Genomic DNA, 23,431 nt, shown 5'->3' on the forward strand with positions numbered 1-23,431 from the left:
TCGTCTCCTTTGGCCACGTCCGTTTCCCCTCCCGCGAAAGGACTGGCCCCTTGGCTGGTACTGCCAGTTTTGTTTTTGCTGACCTTGCTGTCCGTGACTTTCACCCTGCTGTCCTTGCTGGAACGTCTGGTGCGCTGTTCCCTGCTGGTTACCCCCTCTACTGTAGGGTCTTCTAGTTGGAGTGCCTCTTCTCATCCCCCTGAACTGTAGGGCCCCCATGGACCTTGCCGTCTCGTTCTCTTTCTTCAGCTGGGTGAGTTTTTCGTCCACTGTCGCCCCGAACAGTGTTTAGCCGTTGAAAGGGGTGCTTAATATGTTGCTCTGCACCTCCTGTTTGAATCCAGAGATTCTCAGCCAGGCCTGTCTTCGTTCGGTGATCCCTATGGCCATTAGTCTGCTGGAAGTTTCCGCCCCGTCCAATGCAGTTTTAATGCATGAGTTGGCTATGTTTGTACCTTCTTCCACAAGGTGGGATGCTCTTTGGCGGTACTCTTCAGGGAGGTGTTTGACTAATTCCCCCATCTCGTCCCAGTGCTGGTACTGGTGACGATTGAGAAGCGCATTGGAGTTCGCCATGCGCCAGTGCATTGCCGTGTTCGTTTCGACCTTCCTTCCAGTGAGGTCCATTCTCCTGCTTTCCTTATCGGGGGGTGGCCCCGAGGTCGCTGGCACGTTGGCCCTTCTCCTGGCCGTGGAAGCGATGGAGTCGGCAGTGCCCGCTCCCTTGATGTAAGGTGGGTCCAAGGAGGAGTGCTTGTATTTCTTCTCCATCTTGGGCGTGATGGACCGGCATGTCGCTGGCTCCTTAAAGGCTTCCTTCCCCTGGTTCATTATGCTTTGGAGCATGGGAAGGAACTGGCTCCTCGTCTGAATGGGGAGCAGGGTCTCGAGAAGGAAATCAGCTTTCGGCTTCTCCTCGTCCAGTTTTACCCCAAATACTGCTGCAGCACTCCTGACGACCATATTATACACCCCGATGTCGTCTGGCGGCGAAGGCCTCGAAGGATATGTGTCCACGGGCTCTTCGGCGTCGATATCTTGCCAATCCAGTTCGTGAGTGGTTGATGGCGCCGAGCCGTAGAACGACTGCTGGTCGGCCTCCTCGTCTTCGCCTTCATAGTAGGTGCCTTCTTCCTCCTCCTCAGGATCTCTCGGCAGCCCTTCGGCGTAGAATTCGTCCTGTTCCTCGATCTCGACGACGTCCGTCGACTGAGTCGTTGGAATTCTGATTTGCTTCATTTTGGCGTCGAACTCCTTCTTCCTCTGAAGGATGCTCTCCATCTCCGCCTCGAGCCTTCTCTTCTTCTCCATTTCAGAGATGCTTTCGTCATCGACCGCGGCTCTTTTCGACGGAGCTTGCGTCGACGCTGGCTTGTCTTTCTGCGTCGAACGCCCCGCTTCGTGGGCTGCTTTCGACGAACTCAGCCTTTCGGCGTCCTTCGGCACCAGGGAGTCCTTCTCGGAGGATCCGCTCGGCCTTTTGTCCATGGATCCACCCTTGGTCGTCGAAATTTTCGGCGCCGGTGCTCCTTTTGAGGACTTAGACTCAGATTTTCAAGAGTCTGTCTCGGGCTTTCGAGGCCCTTTCGGGGGTTTTGAACTCGACGATTCTCTTACCTCATCAGGCGTTTTCGTATCGGTCTCTGCGACCGTGAAGATGTCGGGTCCTTCGGCGATGTTGTCCTCATCGTCGGTGGAGAGGCCCAGATCGTAAAGCGACGGAGCCTTACCCTTGCCTTCCAGGCTGAAGTTCGCTCTTCTCTGGTGTTCTCTCACTCGGAGCGTCTTCGGCGCGAAAGCTGAACCGGCGTTGCAGTCCTTGCTCGGGTGGTCGATCGGTAGGCAAAGGTTGCAGACCGGATGCTGGTCCTTCTGCGCGAACTTGTGGTGGCAGTTAGAGCAGAATTTGAATGGTGTCTTGTCCATTGCGCTCAGAGCCTCTGAGTGCGCATCCTCGAAGGGCGTCGAAGAAAATTCCTGGGAATTCTTCCTTCTTCGCGTCCCGGATGTAATTTATTCCTCTCTGTTATCTCAGCTGTTCTTTCTCGACGAAACTCGCGTTTTCTCCTTCTTCCTTCGATTGAAATCCTGGAGCTTCGATGACGATCCAGACCCAACGGCGGAAAAAAGAATCTGAAGATAGCGTCCCAAAGGTGGGACTTCCGCAGGAAGCACGACGACGTCACGAGAGGTGCACCAAATGGTGGGACGTCGACGCCCACCTGGGCTACGAAAACAAAAAAACAAAAGAAAGACTACGAATCCGGACCCAACCACCAGATTGCGGAATAATGCACAGCATAGTGAATCCAGAAAGATTCACGCTGCAAAATGACATGAATACTGCGCAGGTCTCGCAGTCCTTATCCTTGTGATCCCTCGGCAATTTGTGGTGGCAATTAGGGCAAAATGTTAAAGGGATTTCTTCCGTGGCCCCTACTTTGCCTCATTTCGGCCCATCTGCGTCGTCGTTGCTCCGTCTGGATCCCACAACGAGGAAAAGTGACAGTAGGTCTCTCTCCGGTGCCTTCTTAATCGATGTAGGATGGTTTTTCCTCTTAAATTCCAAGATTTTTTCAGAGATTTCGCCCAAAACCTCGGAGTCTCTTCCCTTGATTCCAGACCAAATAGCGGAAAAAAGAATCCAAAGATGACTATCATGCACAGGATCTTCCGGGGTGCCGTCTGACGTCACACAAGGGATGGACATAGCACCAAATCGTGGTCGACAACGCCCAACCGGAATAAAAAACTGACAATTACAGACCCAACCATTAGATGGCGGAAAAATGCACAGCAAAATGCTGCAAACGGACAGTTAATAGTGTATTAACTCATGAACAGATAAAGCCGACGTTCTTAAATGGATTTCATGCATACATAGCTTGGAAAGGCCAAAAACCTAGCCCAGCCCTTAGCACCACCCTTATCCTTGCCCCAACTCCACCCACCACTCCTTTCGTTGAGTACCTGCACCTATTTTTTTCCATTTAAAATACTGTGCCGAACTACTATAAAACATAAAATTGGCTCATGCTAATCACAGTCCTCAACTCCTCATCACAGTTCTGGTTTGTGCTCCAGAAAGCACACTTTTACATCGTAGCGCAACTGATGAACAAGTCACTTACCTTCGGTAACAATATATCTGTAAGAGACACAGATTAGTTATAGATTCCTTACCTTAGAAATACCCCAGGCATTAAACTGGATCCGTAAAATTTTTCATCAAAAGTTCCCCTGCGCGTCCAAAGGCGTCAGCTCCGCGTTCGTCGTTGGTGTCATGGTCGCCAGGAAGCCGTCCTCGCACGCTGACGTCAGTTCTTTTACACAACATTCCACACCAGAAGCGCAGAGCCATGCAAGCCACAGACCACTGGTGCACAAAACTAGGGCCCTAAAAGGGATTCCCTGACCCTAGAAGTCAGTTCGCAGAATGGGGAAGATGGGTGAGGTGGTAAGGAATCTATAACTAATCTATGTCTGTTACAGATATATCATTACCGAAGGTAAGTAACTTGTTCATCTGAAAGAGACAATTAGTTATAGATTCCTTACCTTAGAATAGATACCCCAGCAATACCAACCCCGGAGGTGGGTCTGCAAACCAAGTTCACACCAGAAATTCCTGGAGTTCAGAACGGCGAAAGAAGCAGTCTCTCCGGAATTGGCTATCCAGGCAGTAATGTTTTGTGAACGTGTGCAGAGTTGCCCACATAGCTGCCTGACAGATGTCATTGAGGGGGGACTCCCCCTCCCAAAGCAGTGGTAGCTGCCGTCGCCCTGGTGAAATGGACGCGCATTCCCACTGGAGGCTCCTTCTTTGCCAAAGAGTAGCAAGCTTTGATGCACAAAACGACCCACCTGGAGATGGTCAGTTTGTGCACGGCCGACCTTTTTTGGTGCCCACGTAGCCAACGAGGAGCTGGTCATCCGCCCAGAATTACTTGGTGCGATCCAAATAAAAGGAAAGCGCACGTTTTGGATCCAGAAGGTGGAGCCTCTCTTAAGGTGGGCAAAGTGATGGTTTGACCAATGTGGAAAGAAGTAACCACCATGGGAAGAAAGGAAGGTCTGGTTCTGGGAACGACCTTGTCTGGATGAACAGCCAGAAAAGGAGGCTTTGAAGAAAGAGATTGTAGCTCACTCACCCTGTGAGCAGAGATGATGGCAACTAGGAAAGCAGTCTTTAGAGTAAGAAGTCTGAGAGGACAGTTATGAAGCGGCTCAAAGGGAGCACACAAGTAAGAACCAAGTTTAAGTCCCCACTGAGGCATTACGAAGGGATCAGGAGGAAAAAGATGAGTAATGCCCTTAAGGAAGTGATTCACAACAGGGAACTTAAAAAGAGATGTCTGATAAGGAAGCCTAAGAAAGTCTGAAATGACTGAGAGATAGCACTTAAGAGTGCCCAGAGCAGAGCCCTGCTGGGCCAAAGAAAGAAGGAACAAGAGAACCCCAGAAAGAGGGGCAGAAAGGGGATCCACAGCCTCTGCTGTGCACCGTGCCACAAATTTGTTCCATCTGCAGGCGTATACCGTCTTAGTGGAGGGACGCCTAGCTGCCAAGATAACATTACAGACTTCGGGAGGAAGGTCAAAGGCTGTCCACTGTCGCCGCTCAATCTCCACGCAAGGAGGTGGTGACTGGACAGGTTCGGGTGTAGGACGTCCCCTGATGCTGCGACAGAAGATCCTCCCGAAGAGGCAGTCGGATTGGACGATCGATGGCCATGTGTAACGGGATATCAGACTCTTCGTGCTCAATCCGGAGCCACAAGGATGACTTGGGACCGGTCGCGCATGATCATCTTCGCACTCTGGGCAGAAGTGGTAGAAGCGGAACGGTGTATAGAAGGCTGCAAGTCCACTCGCGACGAAAAGTATCGCCTAGCGAGTGCTGCCTTGGAAATTCCAACGGGCAGAATTACTGACTTTGTACGTTCTCTTTGGAAACAAATAAATCTAACCAGGGCTCTCCCCACTGCTAAAAGAGAGCTCTTGCGCCACCTCCGAGTGAAGACGCCATTCGTGATTCAGCATGCACCTGCAGCTGAGTTTGTCCGCCCTGGCGTTTAGTGAACCTGCCAGATGTTGAACCACCAGGGATATGCCCTGATGTTCCAGCCATGTCCAGAGGCGGAGGGCCTCTTGACATAGGGACCACAACCCCACCCCGCCCTGTTGGTTGCGGTACCACATGGCGGTGGTTTTGTCCGGGAACACCTGCACTACTTTTGCCCGGACAGAGGGAAGGAATGCATTGAGGGCAAGCTAAATCACCCGGAGCTCCAGCAGGTTGATGTGGAGCTCTGACTCCGCCGGAAACCAGAGACCCTAATCTCCGCCTCTCCTATGTGGCCACCCGACCCTACAAGCGATGCATCCGCCACCACTGTGTACTCCGGTTGGGGATGGGAGAGGGATCTGCTGTTGCCCAATCCTGGGTTGTTAGCCACCACTGCAATTGACGTGCAGTGCCCTCCATAATCTGAATGCAATCTGACAGATTACCTGATGCTGTGCCCACTGGAACTTCAGGTCCCACTGCAGAGCCAGCATATGCCACCTGGCATGATCCACCAGCAGGATGCAGGACGCCATGAGGCCCAGCAGCCTCAGGGTCATTCTGACCGAAACCCAGGATAGCGGTTGAAAGATAGGAATCATAGCCCGAATATCCCGGACTCGCTGCTCGGGAGGATAAGCCCGAAACTGAATCATGTCCAGAACCGCTACGATGAAAAGGAGCTTCTGAGAGGGAATCAGGCGTGACTTCAACACTTTTATTGTGAACCCCAGCAAATGCAGAAGGTCTGCCGTAGTCTGGAGGTGGGAAGACGACTGCATGGGGCGGGCCGAACTTCAACAGCCAGTCATCGAGATAGGGGAGACTGGAACCCCTGATCTGCACAGATGAGCTGCGACCACCGCCATACCTTTCGTTTACACCCGAGGGGCGCTGGTAAGGCCAAAGGGGAGCACGGTAAACTGATAGTGCTCGTGGCCTACCGTGAACAGAAGGTAATGCCTGTGGGCCAGCAGGACGGAGATGTGAAAATAGGCATCCTGCAAGTCCAACACTACCATCCAGTCACCCAGGTTGAGGGCAGACAGGACCTGAGCTAGCGTCAACATATTGAACTTCTCCTTCCGAAGGTAACGGTTGACGTTTCTGAGATCCAAGATAGGACGCAGGCCTTTGTCCTTCTTGGGAACTAGAAAGTAGAAGAAATAACAACCACAACCTACTTCTGGGGCAGGAACTCGCTCGATGGCTCCCTTGGCCAAGAGTGTGAAACTTCCTGTTGGAGAAGGGCCAGATGATCCTCCGACATGCGATGGTACTGCGGTGGCATGGAGAGAGGGGTAGTCTCGAAGGGGAGGGAGTAGCCCCTTCGGACTATCTTCAAAACCCACCTCTCCGACATGATGGTGCGCCAGTGGGGGAGGTGATGGCGAATCCTGCTGCCCACTGGCGATTGGTGGCCCTGAAAGGTCAGACTGGGAGGGTTTGGAGGCTGCTGCAGAGGGGGCCGTGGTGGACTGGCTCGCTCGGTGGCTCCCAGACCCACGGCGGTGGTTTCCACGTCCCCAGCCGCGCAGGGGCTAAACAGCTTGCGCCGTCCTATGGCTCTGAGGTGAACATGGCGGGGCACCCCTTCCGTAGCCACAAAAGGGGCAATAAGCAGACTGCGCAGGGCAGGTGGTGGAGAGGCCCAAGGACTTGGCCGTACCCCGAGTCTCCTTAAAACGCTGTAGCGTGTTGTCTCCCTTGTCGCCAAGCAGGCGACAGCTATCAAAGGGCATGACCATAAGGGTGGTTTGGACATCCCCTGAAAAAACAGTTAACCTCAGCCAGGTGTAGCCTCGAAGGGCTACCGATGTTGAAATAGTCCTGCCTAGCGAGTCAGCAGCGTCCAGTCCACAGCGAATGGTAAACTTGGCTGCGTCTCTCCCCTCAGCAACTGCACAGGAGAGTACAGCCTGGGCCTTCTCCGGGCACTGGGGCAGCACCTGCACGACCGTATCCCACACAGAGTGGGTGTAACTGCCCAACAGACATGAGGTGTTAACCGATGGCAGCCCCAAGCTGGAGGAAGAAAATATCTTCTTCCCAAGGTGGTCCAGCTTTTTGGATTCCGTATCAGGTGGTGCGTTAGGAAATGCGCCTTTGGACGTGGAGGCTTGGACCACCAAGCTCTCAGGGGAGGGGTTTTGGGAGAGGAAAGAGGGGTTGCCCAGAGCCGGGCGGTGGTGTCGGGCGATCATCCTATTCACGGGAGTCCCCATGTTGGGCCTGGACCAGGTGCCCAACAGGATGTCAATGAGGGCTTCACTGAACGGCAGCAGGGACTCCGAAGAGCTTGTAGCCGGTTGAAGCACCACTGTCAGGAGGTTTGTCCTGACCGCCACCACAGGTAGCTCGAGGTTGAGAGCCTCGGCCACCCTACACAACACCACTGCGTAAGAAGATCCCTCCTCCATAGCCACGGTAGGAGGAAACAACATGCCACGGTCGGGTAAAGTATCCAGTCCACTGGCATCCCCCAACTTCTTTCCCCAGTCCGGGTTATATCCTAACTGGTCAGTTAAAGGGTCTCCAGTCCTCTTCACCCTCCTCTGGTTTCCAACCTGGCCTAAAAGAACCAGGGTGGAACAAGGGCACAAAAGTACCAGTTTGCCCCAGAACCGACGTCGGTCGACGTCGGTCTGGCTCCGTATCCACATCGAGTTGGAGGCCTCGGTCGATGCCGGCTGGGGACACAACCGGTGTCGGCTGTGGAAGTAGTGCCGGTAGAATCAGCACTGGGGAAGGTGTGGTCAGGTCGACCAGCGCCGATCCGGATCCACGCCTGGATCTAAGGGGGCCCTGCGGTGCCGGGGCCGAAGCCTCCAGCTTTGAAGGCCCAGGGCCTCCAGCCGAGTCCGCGGGGCCCGAAGGCGCGCCGGTGGGGGTCAGGCTGTCCAAAGATGGCATGCATCACTTCGTAGAAACTCCGAAGCTGGGCAGGGGTCGCACCGGGTCCCAGCAAGGGAGGGAAAACTGAGTCGACCAAGCGGGGACACCACCTGCATCCCTAGTCACGTCAGCTGACGGACAGGGAGAAGTCAAAAAACGACAATGCTTCTTCGACTTCTTGTGCTTCAACTTACCTGAGGAGTGCGAAGACTTGGAAGAGGACTGGTGGTGATGGTGGCTCCGCGACCGGTCCCGCGACCGATCCCTCGACCGGGACCTTGACCGGCACGGAGGGGACTGCCGTGCCTCGAGAAGCTTTTGGGACTGCTCCCGCAAAGACTTCGGATTCATGGTCCGGAAGTTGGGACATGACTTGGAGTCATGGTCGGGTCCCAAACAGAATAGGCTCACGCGGTGCGGATCAGTCACCCGACATCAGCCGTCGGCAGGAACCGCAAGACTTGAAACCGGGCATCCCTGACGTGCACCAGGAGTCGAAGACTCAAAAACGGCGTCGACAAAAGGTCAGTCAAAAAGTGACTGGAGGTACCATTCTCTATGGATCTGCGCCAGCTGGCGCGGAAAAAGAAAGAACTGACGTCAGCGGGCGAGGGCGACATCTAAGTAGCTACCGCGACATCATTCCGGTGACCACGACGCCAATGGCGAACACGTCCAACGCCACCTTTCAACGCGCAGGGCTACTGCTGACGACTCAGCCACCAACATGCGTACATAAACACTCAATCTGAGTCAGAGCTGTGTGTCATGTGTCTGCTTGATGGTTGGCTGTGATGTGCAGAATCTTGACTTGTGAGTCTTGTGGGACCTTGGAGGTAACTTGCCTGTGACAGTGAACGCCTTCCAAACATGCATAGATTTAGCAGAGGACAATTGAGCCTATAATTAAGTTAAACTATAACTTGAGAGATAGCTCTGCAGTCTAGGCCAATGACTTATGGTCGCCTTATTGCCTTCTTGCAAAAACATTTTCATGATGTTTTATTAGGATAATTTCTAACTAGAATAGCGGACATTACATGCGGTATCCCTCAGGGCTCTGCCCTGCCACCATCACTATTCAACGCTTAAACAATTTTGAGGAGCTGCGAGGTCCTGTGTCTGGGATGCATCACACATCGGTGGTTCCGATGCGAGGCAATGCGTCACAATGCATCTTAGTCTTCTACAAGATAAGATGGCACACATTTACTATTGACACAGTTTCATTTCAAGCTGGAACTTGAATGAATGCAGACTGGCTCTGCTTAAAAAGCAAAAATATGAACCTCAAATACTTCTCTTATGCTCCGTTAATCCAGCACTCTGCCTTCTACAGTAGGCAGAGGAACTTGGTACTTCCCACAACCAAATCCCAGTAGATAATCCATGTAATTTGGTTGTGATTTTTTATGGCAATCTTTCCTTTTCCCCCAAACCATAGAAATTAGATTTAAAATACTGCCTCCCACCATCTAAGCCTGCTGATGGAGGCCATGCTGCTGCTAAATTGCTTTGAGAAAAGTGACCTAATCCTCAGTGTGGCGATTACTTGATGAACAAGTTACTTACCTTCGGTAACGATGTATCTGTAAGAAACATTAGTTAGTTAGATTCCTCACCTTAGAATATCCCCAGGCGTCAGACTGGATCCGGAAAAAATTTCGTCAGCAATACCCCTTGCGCGTCGCTAGGCGTCGTCTGCGGCTCCGCGTCCGTCGTCGGCGTCGTGCGCCGGAATGACGTCGGAGTACTTAGACGCCGCCCTCGCGCGCTGACGTCAGTTCTTGTACATAGCTTTCCGCGCCAGGAACGCAGAGCCATGCAAAGACCGACACTGGTGCCAAAAAGAAAATCTAGGGGCCTGAAAAGGATAACCTTAACCCAGTCAGTTCGCAGAACGGGGAGGATGGGTGGGTCGGTGAGGAATCTAACTAACTAATGTTTCTTACAGATACATCGTTACCGAAGGTAAGTAACTTGTTCATCTGAAAGAAACACGTTAGTTAGATTCCTCACCTTAGAATAGATACCCAAGCAATACCATCCCCGGTGGTGGGTCTGCGACCCAAGATCACACCAGAAAGTCCTGGAGGACAGAACGGCCAAAGAAGCCATCCCTCCGGACTTGGCTGTCAAGGCAATAATGCCTGGCAAACGTGTGTAGCGAAGCCCACGTTGCCGCCTGACAGATGTCCTGCAAAGGGACACCTCGTCCCAAAGCAGTAGTAGCCGCAGTGCCCCGAGCAGAATGGGCGCGCAGCCCAACAGGAGGGTCCTTTTTTGCCAAGGAGTAACAAATTTTGATGCACAAAACGACCCACCGAGAGATGGTCCGTTTGTGCACAGATTTCCCCTTCTTAGCACCCACGTATCCAACGAAAAGTTGGTCGTCCACCCGGAACTGCTTTGTGCGGTCCAGATAAAAGACGAGCGCACGTTTTGGGTCCAGACGGTGGAGCCTCTCTTCCTCTTTGGAAGGATGCGGAGGCGGAAAGAAGGTGGGCAAGGTGACAGACTGCCCAAGATGAAAGGGGGTCACCACTTTCGGAAGAAAGGAGGGACGAGGCCGAAGGACAACCTTGTCCGGATGAACAGAGAGAAAAGGAGGCTTTGAAGATAGGGCCTGGAGCTCACTCACCCGTCTAGCCGAGGTGATGGCTACCAGAAAAGCAGTCTTAAGCGTCAGCAGACGAAGAGGACAATTATGAAGAGGCTCAAAGGGAGCGCACATTAGAAATGTGAGAACAAGATTCAAGTCCCACTGAGGCATTACAAAAGGGACAGGAGGGAACGTGTGAGTAATGCCTTTTAGAAAGCGTGTAACGACAGGGGACTTGAAAAGAGAAGGCTGATCAGGAAGCCGCAAGAAGGCAGAGATGGCAGCAAGATAACCTTTCAAGGTGCCCAGGGCAGAGCCCTGCCGGGCCAAAGAAAGAGGAGAACCTCAGAAAGAGGGGCGGAAAGGGGATCCACAGCCTTTGCTGTGCACCATGCCACAAATTTGTTCCACCGGCAGGCGTATACCGTCTTTGTGGAGGGACGCCTGGCTGCCAGAATGATATCACAGACTTCAGGAGGCAAGTCAAATGGCATCAACACGCATGGAGGTGGAGGCTGGACAGGTTCGGGTGGAGGACCGTCCCCTGCTGCTGCGACAGAAGATCCTCCCGAAGGGGCAGACGTATCGGAGGATCGGTCAACATACTGAGTAGCTCGGGATACCAGTACCTTCGTGCCCAATCCGGAGCCACCAAGATGACTTGGGCCCGGTCGTGCCTGATCTTCTTCAGCACTCTGGGCAGAAGTGGTATAGGCAGAAAGGCGTACAACAGACCGCAACTCCACTCGTGACGAAAAGCGTCGCCGAACGAGTGCCGCCTTGGAAATTCCAACGCGCAGAACTGCTGACATTGCGCGTTCTCTTCGGTGGCGAATAGATCTAACCAAGGCTCTCCCCACTGCTGAAAGAGACCTTGCGCCACTTCGGAGTTCAGACGCCATTCGTGATCCATCATGCACCGGCGGCTGAGTTAGTCTGCTCTGGCGTTCAGAGAGCCCGCCAGATGTTGAACCACTAGGGTGACGCCCTGGTGTTCCAGCCACGTCCAGAGGCGCAGAGCCTCCTGACAAAGGGTCCACGACCCCACCCCGCCCTGTTTGTTGCAATACCACATGGCGGTGGTGTTGTCCGTGAACACCTGCACGACACTTCCACTGACAGAGGGAAGGAAGGCTTTCAGTGCAAGTCGGATCGCTCTCAACTCCAACAGGTTGATGTGGAGACGAGACTCCGCCGGAGACCAGAGGCCTCTGATCTCCGCCTCTCCCATATGGCCACCCCATCCCAGGAGGGACGTATCCGTCACTACGACATGCTCCGGTTGGGGAAGGGAGAGGCTCTTGCCCTTGACCCAATCGCGGTCCGTGAGCCACCACTGCAACTGCCGTGCAGTGCCCTCCGAGATCAAGACATGGTCGGACAGGTTGCCGTGATGCTGGGCCCACTGAAACTTCAGGTCCCACTGCAGAGCCCGCATGCGCCGCCTGGCGTGATGCACTAGTAGGATGCAGGAGGCCATCAGCCCCAGAAGCCGCAACACTAGCCTGACCGAAACCCAGGATAGAGGCCGAAAGATGGGAATCAGGGCCTGAATATCCCGGACCCGCTGTTCCGGCGGATAGACCCGGATCTGCGCCGAATCGAGAACCGCTCCGATGAAGAGGAGCTTCTGAGAGGGACTCAAGTGTGACTTCGGCACGTTGATGGAAAATCCCAGCAAATGCAGGAGATCCGCCGTAGTCTGGAGGTGGGAGACGACTGTCTGGGGCGAGCCCGCCTTCAACAACCAGTCGTCGAGATAGGGGAAGACTGGAACCCCTGATCTGCGCAGATGAGCTGCGACCACCGCCATCACTTTCGTGAACACCCGAGGGGCACTGGTGAGGCCGAAGGGGAGCACGGTAAACTGAAAGTGCGCTTGGCCCACCGTGAACCGCAGGTAACGCCGGTGGGCCGGCAGGACGGGGATGTGGAAGTATGCGTCCTGCAAGTCCAACGCTACCATCCAGTCTCCAGGGTCTAGGGCAGCTAGAACCTGAGCCAAAGTTAACATCTTGAACCTTTCCTTCCGGAGGAAGGCATTGACGTCCCGGAGGTCCAAGATAGGGCGTAGGCCTCCTTTTCCCTTCTTGGGAACCAGAAAGTAGTGGGAATAACAACCACAACCTACTTCTGGTCTCGGAACGCGCTCGACGGCCCCCTTGGCCAAGAGGGCCGAAACTTCCTCGTGGAGAAGATTCAAATGATCCCCCGAGATACGGTGGTGCTGCGGTGGCATGGCTGGAGGGGTCGTCTCGAAGGGGAGGGAGTAGCCCCTTCGGACGATTTGCAGCACCCACCTGTCAGATGTGTTGGACCGCCAGTGGAGCAGGTGATGGCGAACTCTGCCGCCCACTGGCGTGGAATGGGCCTGAAAGCTCGGACTAGGAAGGCTTTGAGGCGGATGCTGCCGGGGTGGGTGTGGGCTGACCGCGTCGTCCTCCAGAACCGCCTCGGCGGACACCACGTCCGCGACCGCGCGCAGGTTGGTTCTGCGGCTGGTGGCTAGGCGCACGTGAGGAGGCACCCCTTCCTTGGCCACGAAAGGGGCGAAAGGTAAAAGTTTGCGACCGCGGGGCCGAGAGGCCCAAGGTCTTGGCCGTAGCCCGGGAGTCCTTAAAGCGATTCAGCGCACTGTCCGCTTTCTCGCTGAAAAGGCAAGTGCCATCAAAGGGCATGTCCATGAGGGTGCTCTGGACATCGCCCGAAAAGGACGTGGACCGCAGCCAGACGTGACGTCTAAGCGCCACTGAGGTAGAAATCGCCCTACCCAGCGAGTTCGTAGTGTCAAGCCCACATCGGATAGCGTGTCGTGCTGCATCCCTCCCATCGGCCAGAGCCTGGGTAAGTCGTGTCTGGACCTCCTCCGGACACAGGGGCAGCACGTCCTCCACCGTATCCCACAGAGAGTGGGAATAACGGTCCAAGAGGCAGGCGGTGTTCAAAGACCGCAGACCCAAGCTAAGGGAGGAGAACAGCTTCTTGCCGAACTGTTCCAGCCTCTTGGAATCCCGGTCCGGCGGAGCGGTCGGGAAGGAGGATTGGGAGGTAGAGGCCTGGATAACCAGGCTCTCGGGGGCAGGGTGTTGGGACAGGAAACTGGGGTCGCCCGGAGCAGGGCGGTGGCGCCTGGCGACGTTCCTATCCACAGGAGGAACTGTGGAGGGCTTGGACCAGGTGCCCTGCAGAACGTCAGTGAGGGCCTCATTGAATGGCAGCAGAGGCTCAGTGGAGCTTGCTGCAGACTGAAGCACCTCAGTGAGGACGTTAGTCCTCACAGCCACGGCAGGTAGCTCGAGCCCAAGGGCTGCGGCCGCCTTGCGCAGCACCACACAGAAAGCAGCACCCTCCTCCGAAGCCACAGTCGGAGGAGAGATGAATCCAGTGTCCGGAGAGTTATCCAGACCACTGGCCTCCCCCAGTTCATCTGCCCAGTCCTGTGACAGTTGAGCCTGAGCGGCCATAGGATCCTCGGATCCCTCCCAGTTGTCCCCATCATCCGATTCCTGGTATGCAGGAGGAAGGATCGGAGCCGGGCGATAGACAAAATGTGTCTCCAGCGGCACCGAACGCGGCGTCCATCGACGCCGTATCGGCGCCGGGCCCGGACCGGGGCTCGACGCCGAGCGGAGTCGGCGTCGGAGGTGGTACCGGTGCCGACGCCGGCGGCGTGACGAGGTCGACCGGCGTCGGCGGGGACTCGGGAACGGGTCCCTCGGGCGCTTGCGGCGTCGAGGCCGGAGCCGTCAACGGGGCCGGAGCCGCCGGCAGGCAAGGTTGCCCAGTCGGGTCCGCGGGGCCCGAAGGCGCGCCAGCGGGCGTCGACGGCGGAGCCAGGTTCCTCATGGTCGAGAGGAAGGCACTGACTTCCGCCGGCGTCGCGTCAGTCCCAGGGACCGGTGGGTATGGGGACTTGCGCGGCGCCTGCGGCTCCGCCGGAGACGCGGGGGTGGAACCACTCTGACCCTCGGCCGAGTCGCACGACCGGCGAGGGGAGTCCGAAGAGCGGTGTCGCCTCTTGGACTTCTTGGAGTGCTTCGACTTACCCGAAGACTTGGATCCCGACGACCGATGATGACGTCTGCTGCGGCTCCGCGACCGATCCTTGGACCTCCTCCTGGACCGGGATCGAGAGGGGCGCGGAGCAGAGTGGCGAATCTCGAGAAGCTTACGAGACCGCTCCCGTCTAGCCTTCGAGGTCAGGGCCTTGCAGTCCGAACAAGACTCCGCGTCGTGGTCGAGGCCCAAGCAGTAAAGGCACCGGCGGTGATGGTCCGTAACCGACATCAAGCGGCTACAGTCAGCACAGGCTTTAAAACCAGGCATCCTACCGGCACCGGAGTCGAGACAAGATCAAAAAGGATCGAAAAAGTTAGTCAAAAAATGACTAAAGGGGTAGCTCTCCCGGATCTGCGCTTACTGGCGCGGAAAAAAGAAGAACTGACGTCAGCGCGCGAGGGCGGCGTCTAAGTACTCCGACGACGTCATTCCGGCACACGACGCAGACGACGGACGCGGAGCCGCAGACGACGCCTAGCGACGCGCAAGGGGTATTGCTGACGAAAAATCTTCCGGATCCAGTCTGACGCCTGGGGATATTCTAAGGTGAGGAATCTAACTAACGTGTTTCTTTCAGATTGGATTATTGTAACAGTCTATAAGATGATCTGCACAACACATCTCTCTCAAAACTGCAGAGAGCTCAAAACAATCCAGTCTCTCCTAAAAGAATACCATTACATCACACTGGGTATTAAATCCCTCAGATGGCTTCCAGTAAAGAAACTCCCCATATAAAACGTTGCCTCATAACAGCAGCTCCACGGAGGCACACCAAACTACCTTTCAAACTCTTTGTACCATGACAATCAATGGGAAGCCACAGGTCCAACCGGTGTATACTGTAAACCCAACCTTTTACGTTTAGGAGTCACAGAGGCCAATCTCCCCACATTCAGGGCTCCTTTCTGTAAAATGGCTACCTCAGATTCAGAAGATCCTTAATTGTCCTTTCATCATGACATCTGGATAAGCATGCCTCCTCTTGAACAACCTTCATTGGATGTATAATATGCCCTGCCAAGGCAACCTCTGAAGTGTTAAAAAGCAATCACAACTCTGCAATAGAGGACCTTTATATTTATTGAAAAGTAGAGTCCACAACTCCCAACCCATGGAGCAACCAGGATCCAACAGAACTCTCAGTCATAATAACAATCCAGAGTTCCACCAGGTCTCAAAGCTACACTAAAAATGAACTATAATCACGTACAGAATATAACACGAAGGAAGGCTTTACTATTCAATGAAGGAACTACTTTGTTTCTGAATGTGTTCCTTAAGAACAGGTAGAATGCCATCACTCACAGTGAAGTTAGCAAATGGATGAAGTAGGTTGTCCCACTGTCCAAATCAATAAAGAGGCCCTATAAGTAAACATAATGCATATATAATTTTAATAAAAACCAAAAGGTCTTGCCCAATGCAAAAATATGCCACTTTGGTAAACTTTGATCATAATTGGACAATGCTCTACACTGCCAGCTAGGCAATATGACACTGACGAATAGTCGTCTCTGGCAAGTACCACAACCCAACAAGACCAGACTATACTACTTCAATCAACAAATGGCTAAACTTAATCACCAGAGTGCAACCCATCCCTGCCACTTTTAAGGATAGCAACAGGCCATCCACCTTATCCCAACCGCATGCAGCACCTGAACCAGCAAGGGAAGAAGGAGCCAACAGGCAGGAATGCCATTTATCTGCAAATAGATAACATTCCTAACAGATTTCGCGACTAATGCTTCAATGTTGCTACTGCTAAAAGAGAAATTTGGCCATCTTGCCATCAAAAGCAGTACAGAGTGTCACCAAACACTTTTAATTTATATTCCTTTTTCAATTTAGACCAACTGAGGACACAGAAACCTTAGACAACATGGGCTTGTTTAGCTTACTTCAAAGAGTAGGAGAGTTGAAGCATGAGAGTGGTTTTAGACTCTGGGGGAAGTGGATTTAATTGAACCACATAAAAGAGTTTTAAAGGGTTCAGGCAAGAACAGCTCATCGTTTAGAATACAAGCAAAGTCCATATCTGTCATCAATTGCTTATTTGTCTTGATACAGATGTGTGTGGAGATTCCGCAAAATATTTCCTGTGCAATGACAGGCAACTTGATAACTAGATTTCAAGCCAGCATTGGTTCCATTTTTTTACTCACAGGCTTCTTTACTTACAACAAATTTGATTCCCTCAAGCAATCTCTGGTGATACTGTACATGTTGTGCCTCATCCTCTGGGCTGGCAGCTGTATAGATCATTCCACAAGACTTGCATGTAACAGCTCCGAAATGTTTCTGGCCCGCATCCTAGAATTTCAAAGACAAGCAAACAACTTCGTTATAGAGTATTTCTTTTTGGAAAAATCATAGCTTCACTTGATAGACAGCAGGTTGCCTTGCGAATCATGCAGTGTACGAACAAGGAAGGGGGACTGGGTGACCCAGATTTCGAGCTTTATTACATAGCAGCTCAACTGCAATTAATGGCCAGATGGCTGGCTGGGATACACTGTAAGGAAATGGGATATGTGGGTGAAAAGAGGCAGGAGGGTGCATGGATAGCCCTCCTGATCTTACCTCTGTGACATTTTCTAAATTACTAACAGCATAAAAATGTTAGAAGAAAGTTTAAGCTATATGTCCCCATTTTGCCATTGAAGAGTTCCCTACCACTGTAGTTGGGTAGTGGGGGCATTAAGGCACATAGGATGGCAATGTGTCTTCTGTAGAGATACTCACGGTTTGGGTCTGTTTTGGGGAAGGGATGCTGAGGAGACTGGAGGCACTGGTGGAGGATGGGCTGCCAGATAGTTTTTGACCTATACAACATTGGCCCTAACAATGCATAGCATTTGGGAGGAATGATCAAGTGGAACCATGAACCCATTCGGTTCTACAAATTTTACTTACCTTTGGGGGTGGGAGCAAAATATTATCTTGGTTGTATAAATCAGCTTTGCCCATAGATAGTATTGATCTGACACCTGCCCGGAGACTGAAAAGTTTTGGGAGGCAGGTGACTGGGGAGATGGAAAGAACTTTGAGGAAAACAAGACTATTACAGATGGATGCAGCCTTACTTGATCCTTAGCCCTTCCCAAAAGATGCAAAGGCAAACTCCAGATCTTGCATTGGTATTAGCTAAACAGGTCATTGCTATGCATTGGAGATCCCCATAGTGTGCACCCCACAGTAGATGGAAGAGTTAAGTAGAAATCTGAACAGTAGCAGTAGCGAAAGAGTAATGTAATTTTAACAGAACAAAAGAGGGTTAAGTGAAAGTCCTTTGGCGGAGGACTGAGCGTATATAATGGAGTTGTTTACTGGGGCAGATGACATCTGAGGACGGGGACAGTAATGCAATGAACGTTTGTGCGCACGCAGACTGCAATTAGAAATCATGGGAGGGGAATCACTGCTACGTCTGCTGAGTGGGTCATATGTGTTGATTGTTACAGTTCTCCAGTATTGGGGTGTCTTTCATAGATTCACATGCTTGAATATTCCCCGTCGTCGGAGTGGGAGTCCCACGGTAAATAAAATAGCAATATATATATATATATATATATATATATATATATATATATATATATATATATATATATATCACAAGAAGAGTTCCCAAACTCCAGTAGATAGCTGGAACAGGTACAGACCACAGCACGCTGAATATTTTTGTTGACAAGGTTTATTCCATAGAGTCAGTAGGCATGACGCGTTTCGGCCGTGGAACCACGGCCTTGATCACATGACACCATTAAGACCATACACAACAAATATAGTAAGTTGTAGACTCCTCCCATTTTCATAGGCCAATAGGAATGCGGCATACAGAACAGCAAACCTCCATATTACAACAAGGGTAAAAAAAATAGTAATAGAAGAAATACTGCGTATACTCAGCACAAATACTACATCATGACAAAATAGCCACATCAAGCTGAATTAATATATATAGTCATAATATACATAAATATATATAAATAAAATAATCCCCTAAATAGAGCTATGTAGGTGTAAAACACCAAGAAAGCACTTATATGAAATCTCCATAGGGATACATGGAGAGAGAAAAAAGACATTTGTAGTCTATCTCTGTCATTATCTTGGTCCAAACTACAGCCAATCAGGCGTCAGCACCTCTCCAGAACCTTCTCCTCAGAGTTCCTGACCTCAGATTTTCTACCGCACGTCGTGTGACAGGGAGTCTCCCTGAGCTCTGCTCAGTTTTTGTCTGTCAGAATGTCTTCAAGTAAGAGATCTCTGTTTAGACCTTGTTCTTCATGTGGAAAACTGCGTTTATTTTCTGAGGACCCAAACAGTAAGTGTATTTACTGTTTGTACCCAGATCATGAGGTGGCAAAATGTACATTTTGTAGAACCTTTTCTACAAAAACTTTGAAAGACAGGGAAGGCCGTCTCTTATTGTGGCTACAGAGACTGAAAGATAAGGAAGATCCAGTTTCTGATATGGAAAGCCTTATTTCTGGCCGTTCCCAGACAGCCTCAAAGCGCAGTAGTGTGCAGGAATTGCCATCTCCTTTCCTGAAGAAAAAGAAACTGTCTTTGGCTATTACATCTGCTGATTCACCTACTGTTTTGTCACCTTCGAGACCTAGTTCTCAGGCTGTTGAGGCGTCTACTTCCAAGTTTTCTGGAAAAAAACTGGCAGCCTCGTCGACGATGCTTCCGCGACGAAATTTGCAGTGACCGGCTCGTCGACGGTGACTCTGACGACGACATCAGCAGCGTCTTCGTCGACGATTGTCCCTTCGACGTTAGCCTCGTCGACGGTAACCATCAGTACCACAAGGTCGGTGACTTCTATATTACCCATTACATCGTCGTCGACGAGGAAGGAAAAGGTTCCGTCGACGAAGACTTCGTCGTCGACGAAGGGTGTGAGATCGACTTCGTCGTCGAACTCGTCACCGGCTAATCCGTCGACGAAGAAGATTCCGACGACAGCTCCGTCGACGACAGCTCCGTCGACGACAGCTCCGTCGACGACAGCTCCGTCGACGACAGCTCCGTCGACGACAGCTCCGTCGACGACGGCTCCGTCGACGACGGCTCCGTCGACGAGGAGTTTGTCGAAGCAAATCTCATCGACGATTGTTCCGTCGACCACCGTTCCACCGACGAGGCCCTCTCCGAAAACGTCCTCGGTGAATACCATGCAGCCGTCGACGGCAATTTCATCAATAAGGATAAAGGTGAACAGACTATCATCTGCTCAAGGGTCATTGAGAGAGCAGCTGCCTACCGCGACTTCAACGCCGGTTTCATCTTTCGCTGTGGTCCCCTTGATGCCATTGCCACCTAGTACGGGCCTAGATAGGCAAGACGAGATTATTCCTGTTGAGGAGTCACAGCTTCCATCACCATTATTTGCGACAGATTCTGAACAGGAGTCCGAGGAAGGTTTACCAGACTCTTTTGGTACGGCGCAAAGCCCATCTGACTTAATAATTAAATGCCAGGAAGACAGTAGTGAGGATGAAGATCGAGTTTACAGGCAGCAAGTTCCTGCAAAACATTCAACGGCGCCCCTGCCATTGTGACTCATAGCTAATCTCCAGTGCATGTTGGACGATTATAACCAACGTTTTCCTCTGTCGCCGCAACATCCTGGGGTTCCGTCAACGCCTGCGGTTCCGACAAATATAACTCCGGAGCCGATTGGAAATCCTTCACCCCTGATGCCGCCAGCACCACCAAGGCAGCCTTCAACGAGGTTTTTACCTCACCATGAGTTCGTGGAGGAGGTCCCTCAAGAAAGAGAAGAGGGTGAAATCCCAGATGATGATGGGGATGTGGATAATGATGATGATGATATGGCGGAGTGGGACGAGTACCAAGCACAAACACCATCCCCCTCTCAAGTAGTAACTGGTGACTCACCTCCAGTGGACATAGCGACGTTTCACCAACTAATGGAAAGAGCGGCACAACGTTTTAGACTGACAACGGAGCATAAAGAGGAAGATTGTTTCCTTTATGATTTCAAGAGTCAACCTTTTAAACAAACGCATACTATTCCCATTGTGGATTTCATTTGGGAAGAAGGCAAGAAGTTGATGAAGACACCCAATACCTTGCCAGCACAGGTGCCTCGATTAGAAAAGAAATATAAGGCGCCACTAGGAACCCCAGCATGCCTCATGGGTCAGTCAAGACCTGAGTCCGTCATTATGCAGGCAGCGCAACGTAGGGCGAAAAATCCTGCATCGACTGTCACCGCACCACCGGATCGTGACGGACATCGAATGGATGCCATAGGGCGTAAGTTTTCTTCAATGGCCTCTACTGTGGTTAGAGCGGCTAATGCCTTGGCCATTTTGGGTCGTTATGACCGACAAGTGTGAGCTGACATTTCGACTTTGGTTCAAGAACTGCCGGAGCCATCTAAAGGCGAAGCAATGAAGTTGCTCCAAGAGGGAGAAGCAACGTCGGCGGAAATGATCGATTGTGCGGTGGACATCGCATGCACGGGTTTCCGTCAGCTTGCTGGAGCAGCTGTGCTACGCAGGCAGGGATGGTTACGCTCAACATCCTTTCGCCAGGAGGTGCAGTCCATGATTTTAAACATGGCTTATGACGGAGAGGCGTTATTTGGAAATCACATCGATGAAGCGCTCCAGTCCATAAAAAAGGATACTGAGACGGCTAAATCTCTCGGAAATTTACAGTTTCAAAGACAAAATTTTCGTGGTGCACGCGGACGCGGCACCTCCTCAAATTTTCGAAGGGGAAATAATCAATACAGACCCAATAATCAAGGATCCAACCGCTATTCATATAGCCAGCACCAACAATCATCACGACAGCAGGCCTCCAAGTCGTATAGAGGGAAATCCTCATACAGAGGAAACGCGTCAAAAAGACAATGACTCTTACCAGACAAACAAAGTTGGAGGTCGAATCTCTCTGTTCTTTTCTCAATGGTCCTCAATTACAAAGGACCGTTGGGTCTTGGACATTGTGAAAAAGGGGCACGCTTTAGAGTTCACCAAATTCCCTCCGTCCACACCACCCACCGGACCACCACCAGCTCACATCAAGGAACTTTTACATCAAGTTCGACTTCTAAGGCAAAAAGGAGCTATAGAGTTGGTACCAATATCTCAAAGGGGGAAAGGATTTTATTCCCGGTTCTTTCTTATCACAAAGAAGAACGGAGAATGGAGGCCCATCCTCGATCTGAGGGCGCTCAACAAATATCTAAAGAGCCAATCCTTTCGTATGATGACGCTAGTAGACATCTTGCGTCTACTCTCGCAGGAAGAATATATGGTAACGATAGATCTCCAGGATGCCTATTTTCATATCCCGATATTACAACGTCATCGGAAGTTCCTGCGTTTTCGAGTGGGTCAACACGATTTCCAATTCAAAGTGTTACCGTTTGGTCTGCGCTCGGCCCCTCGAGTGTTTACAAAGGTACTAGCTCCAGTGATAGTGTTTCTGCGACTCCAGGGAGTGCAAATATTTCCATACCTGGACGATTGTCTACTAAAATCACAGTCAAGCGCTCGCCTGCGACAACACACGCTTCTATGCCAGCAGGTGTTTCGCTCGTTAGGTCTCTCCATAAATGCAGCAAAATCCCAGCTTCATCCTTCACAACAAAAAGACTTTCTGGGAGCCACTCTGGAAACGGTATCAGCAAAAGCGTTTCTCTCCCAGGAGCGTCTACAAAAGATACTACGGCTGGTGACTTTGATCAGGTCAAAAAAGTCAGTTTCTGTAAGACTGTTGAAATCATTTCTGGGGATGGCATCATCGTCCATTGCCTTGATTCCTCACTGCAGGCTAAGAACACGTCCTATCCAGGAAGCGCTGGATGTTCAATGGCGTCAAGTGTCGGGATCTTTCAACGACAGGGTATGTGTCACAGATCAGATGAGGTCAGCACTAGAATGGTGGACAATACCAGCCAACTTAGCAGAAGGCACTTCCTTTCTGTCGGTGACACCGGACAGGACAATCACGACAGACGCCTCATTAGAGGGATGGGGCGCTCACTTGGGAGATCTTTCTGTAAAAGGAAGATGGTCAACACATCAAAGAACTTGGCACATCAACAGGTTGGAGCTTATGGCGATTTTTCTGGCTCTAAAATCTTTTCTACCCTTAATCCAAGGAGAATCAGTGCTAATACAGACAGACAACACGACCTGTATGCACTATGTAAACAAACAGGGCGGAACGAAATCACCAAGTCTGTCCAGGTTAGCTCAATCAATTTGGGACTGGTCTCTCAGTCATCGCATCATGATTACAGCAGTTCATCTGCCAGGAATATCCAATGTCCTAGCGGATTCCCTGAGCAGGTCCTCCTCATCGACCCACGAATTGGAATTACACCAACCAACTCTAGAGAGGATATTCCAACAATGGGGTCGGCCACGGCTGGATCTCTTTGCTACGCCGGAGAACCGAAAATGCCGAGATTATGCAAGTTGGCATCCCCACAAAGGGTCACAGGGAAATGCCCTTTTGATGAACTGGTGCAATCTATTTGCGTACGCTTTTCCTCCAATTCCCCTCATACCTCGGGGCCTTTGGAAGATGGAGACAACCTTGCCACCTGATTCTAATAGCCCCACGTTGGCCCCGACAGGCATGGTTTTCAGAACTGCTCCTGCTGTCCCAATGCCAACCAATACTCCTGCAGTCTCGGACAGATCTGCTCACGATGAGCGAAGGGAGAATTTGTCATCCGAATCCTTCCTCACTGAGCTTGTCAGCATGGAACCTGAACACCATGAGTTCGCCCATCTAGACATCCCTCAG

General features: G+C 51.7%; 1 protein-coding gene across 5 annotated transcripts in view; it reads right to left on the reverse strand.

Annotated features, from left to right (window-relative positions):
* Positions 1-23,431, reverse strand: part of ESCO2 (establishment of sister chromatid cohesion N-acetyltransferase 2) — a 293,480-nt gene that overhangs the window by 111,181 nt on the left and 158,868 nt on the right. For all 5 annotated transcript variants that reach the window (XM_085613127.1, XM_085613129.1, XM_085613128.1 and 2 more), the window contains one exon: positions 16,808-16,939. In XM_085613127.1, the coding sequence (XP_085469253.1) occupies positions 16,808-16,939 (132 nt within the window). The remainder of the gene's footprint in view (positions 1-16,807; positions 16,940-23,431) is intronic.

This window comes from Triturus cristatus, chromosome 6 (genome assembly GCF_964204655.1).
Source record: "Triturus cristatus chromosome 6, aTriCri1.1, whole genome shotgun sequence".
Taxonomy (NCBI): domain Eukaryota; kingdom Metazoa; phylum Chordata; class Amphibia; order Caudata; family Salamandridae; genus Triturus; species Triturus cristatus.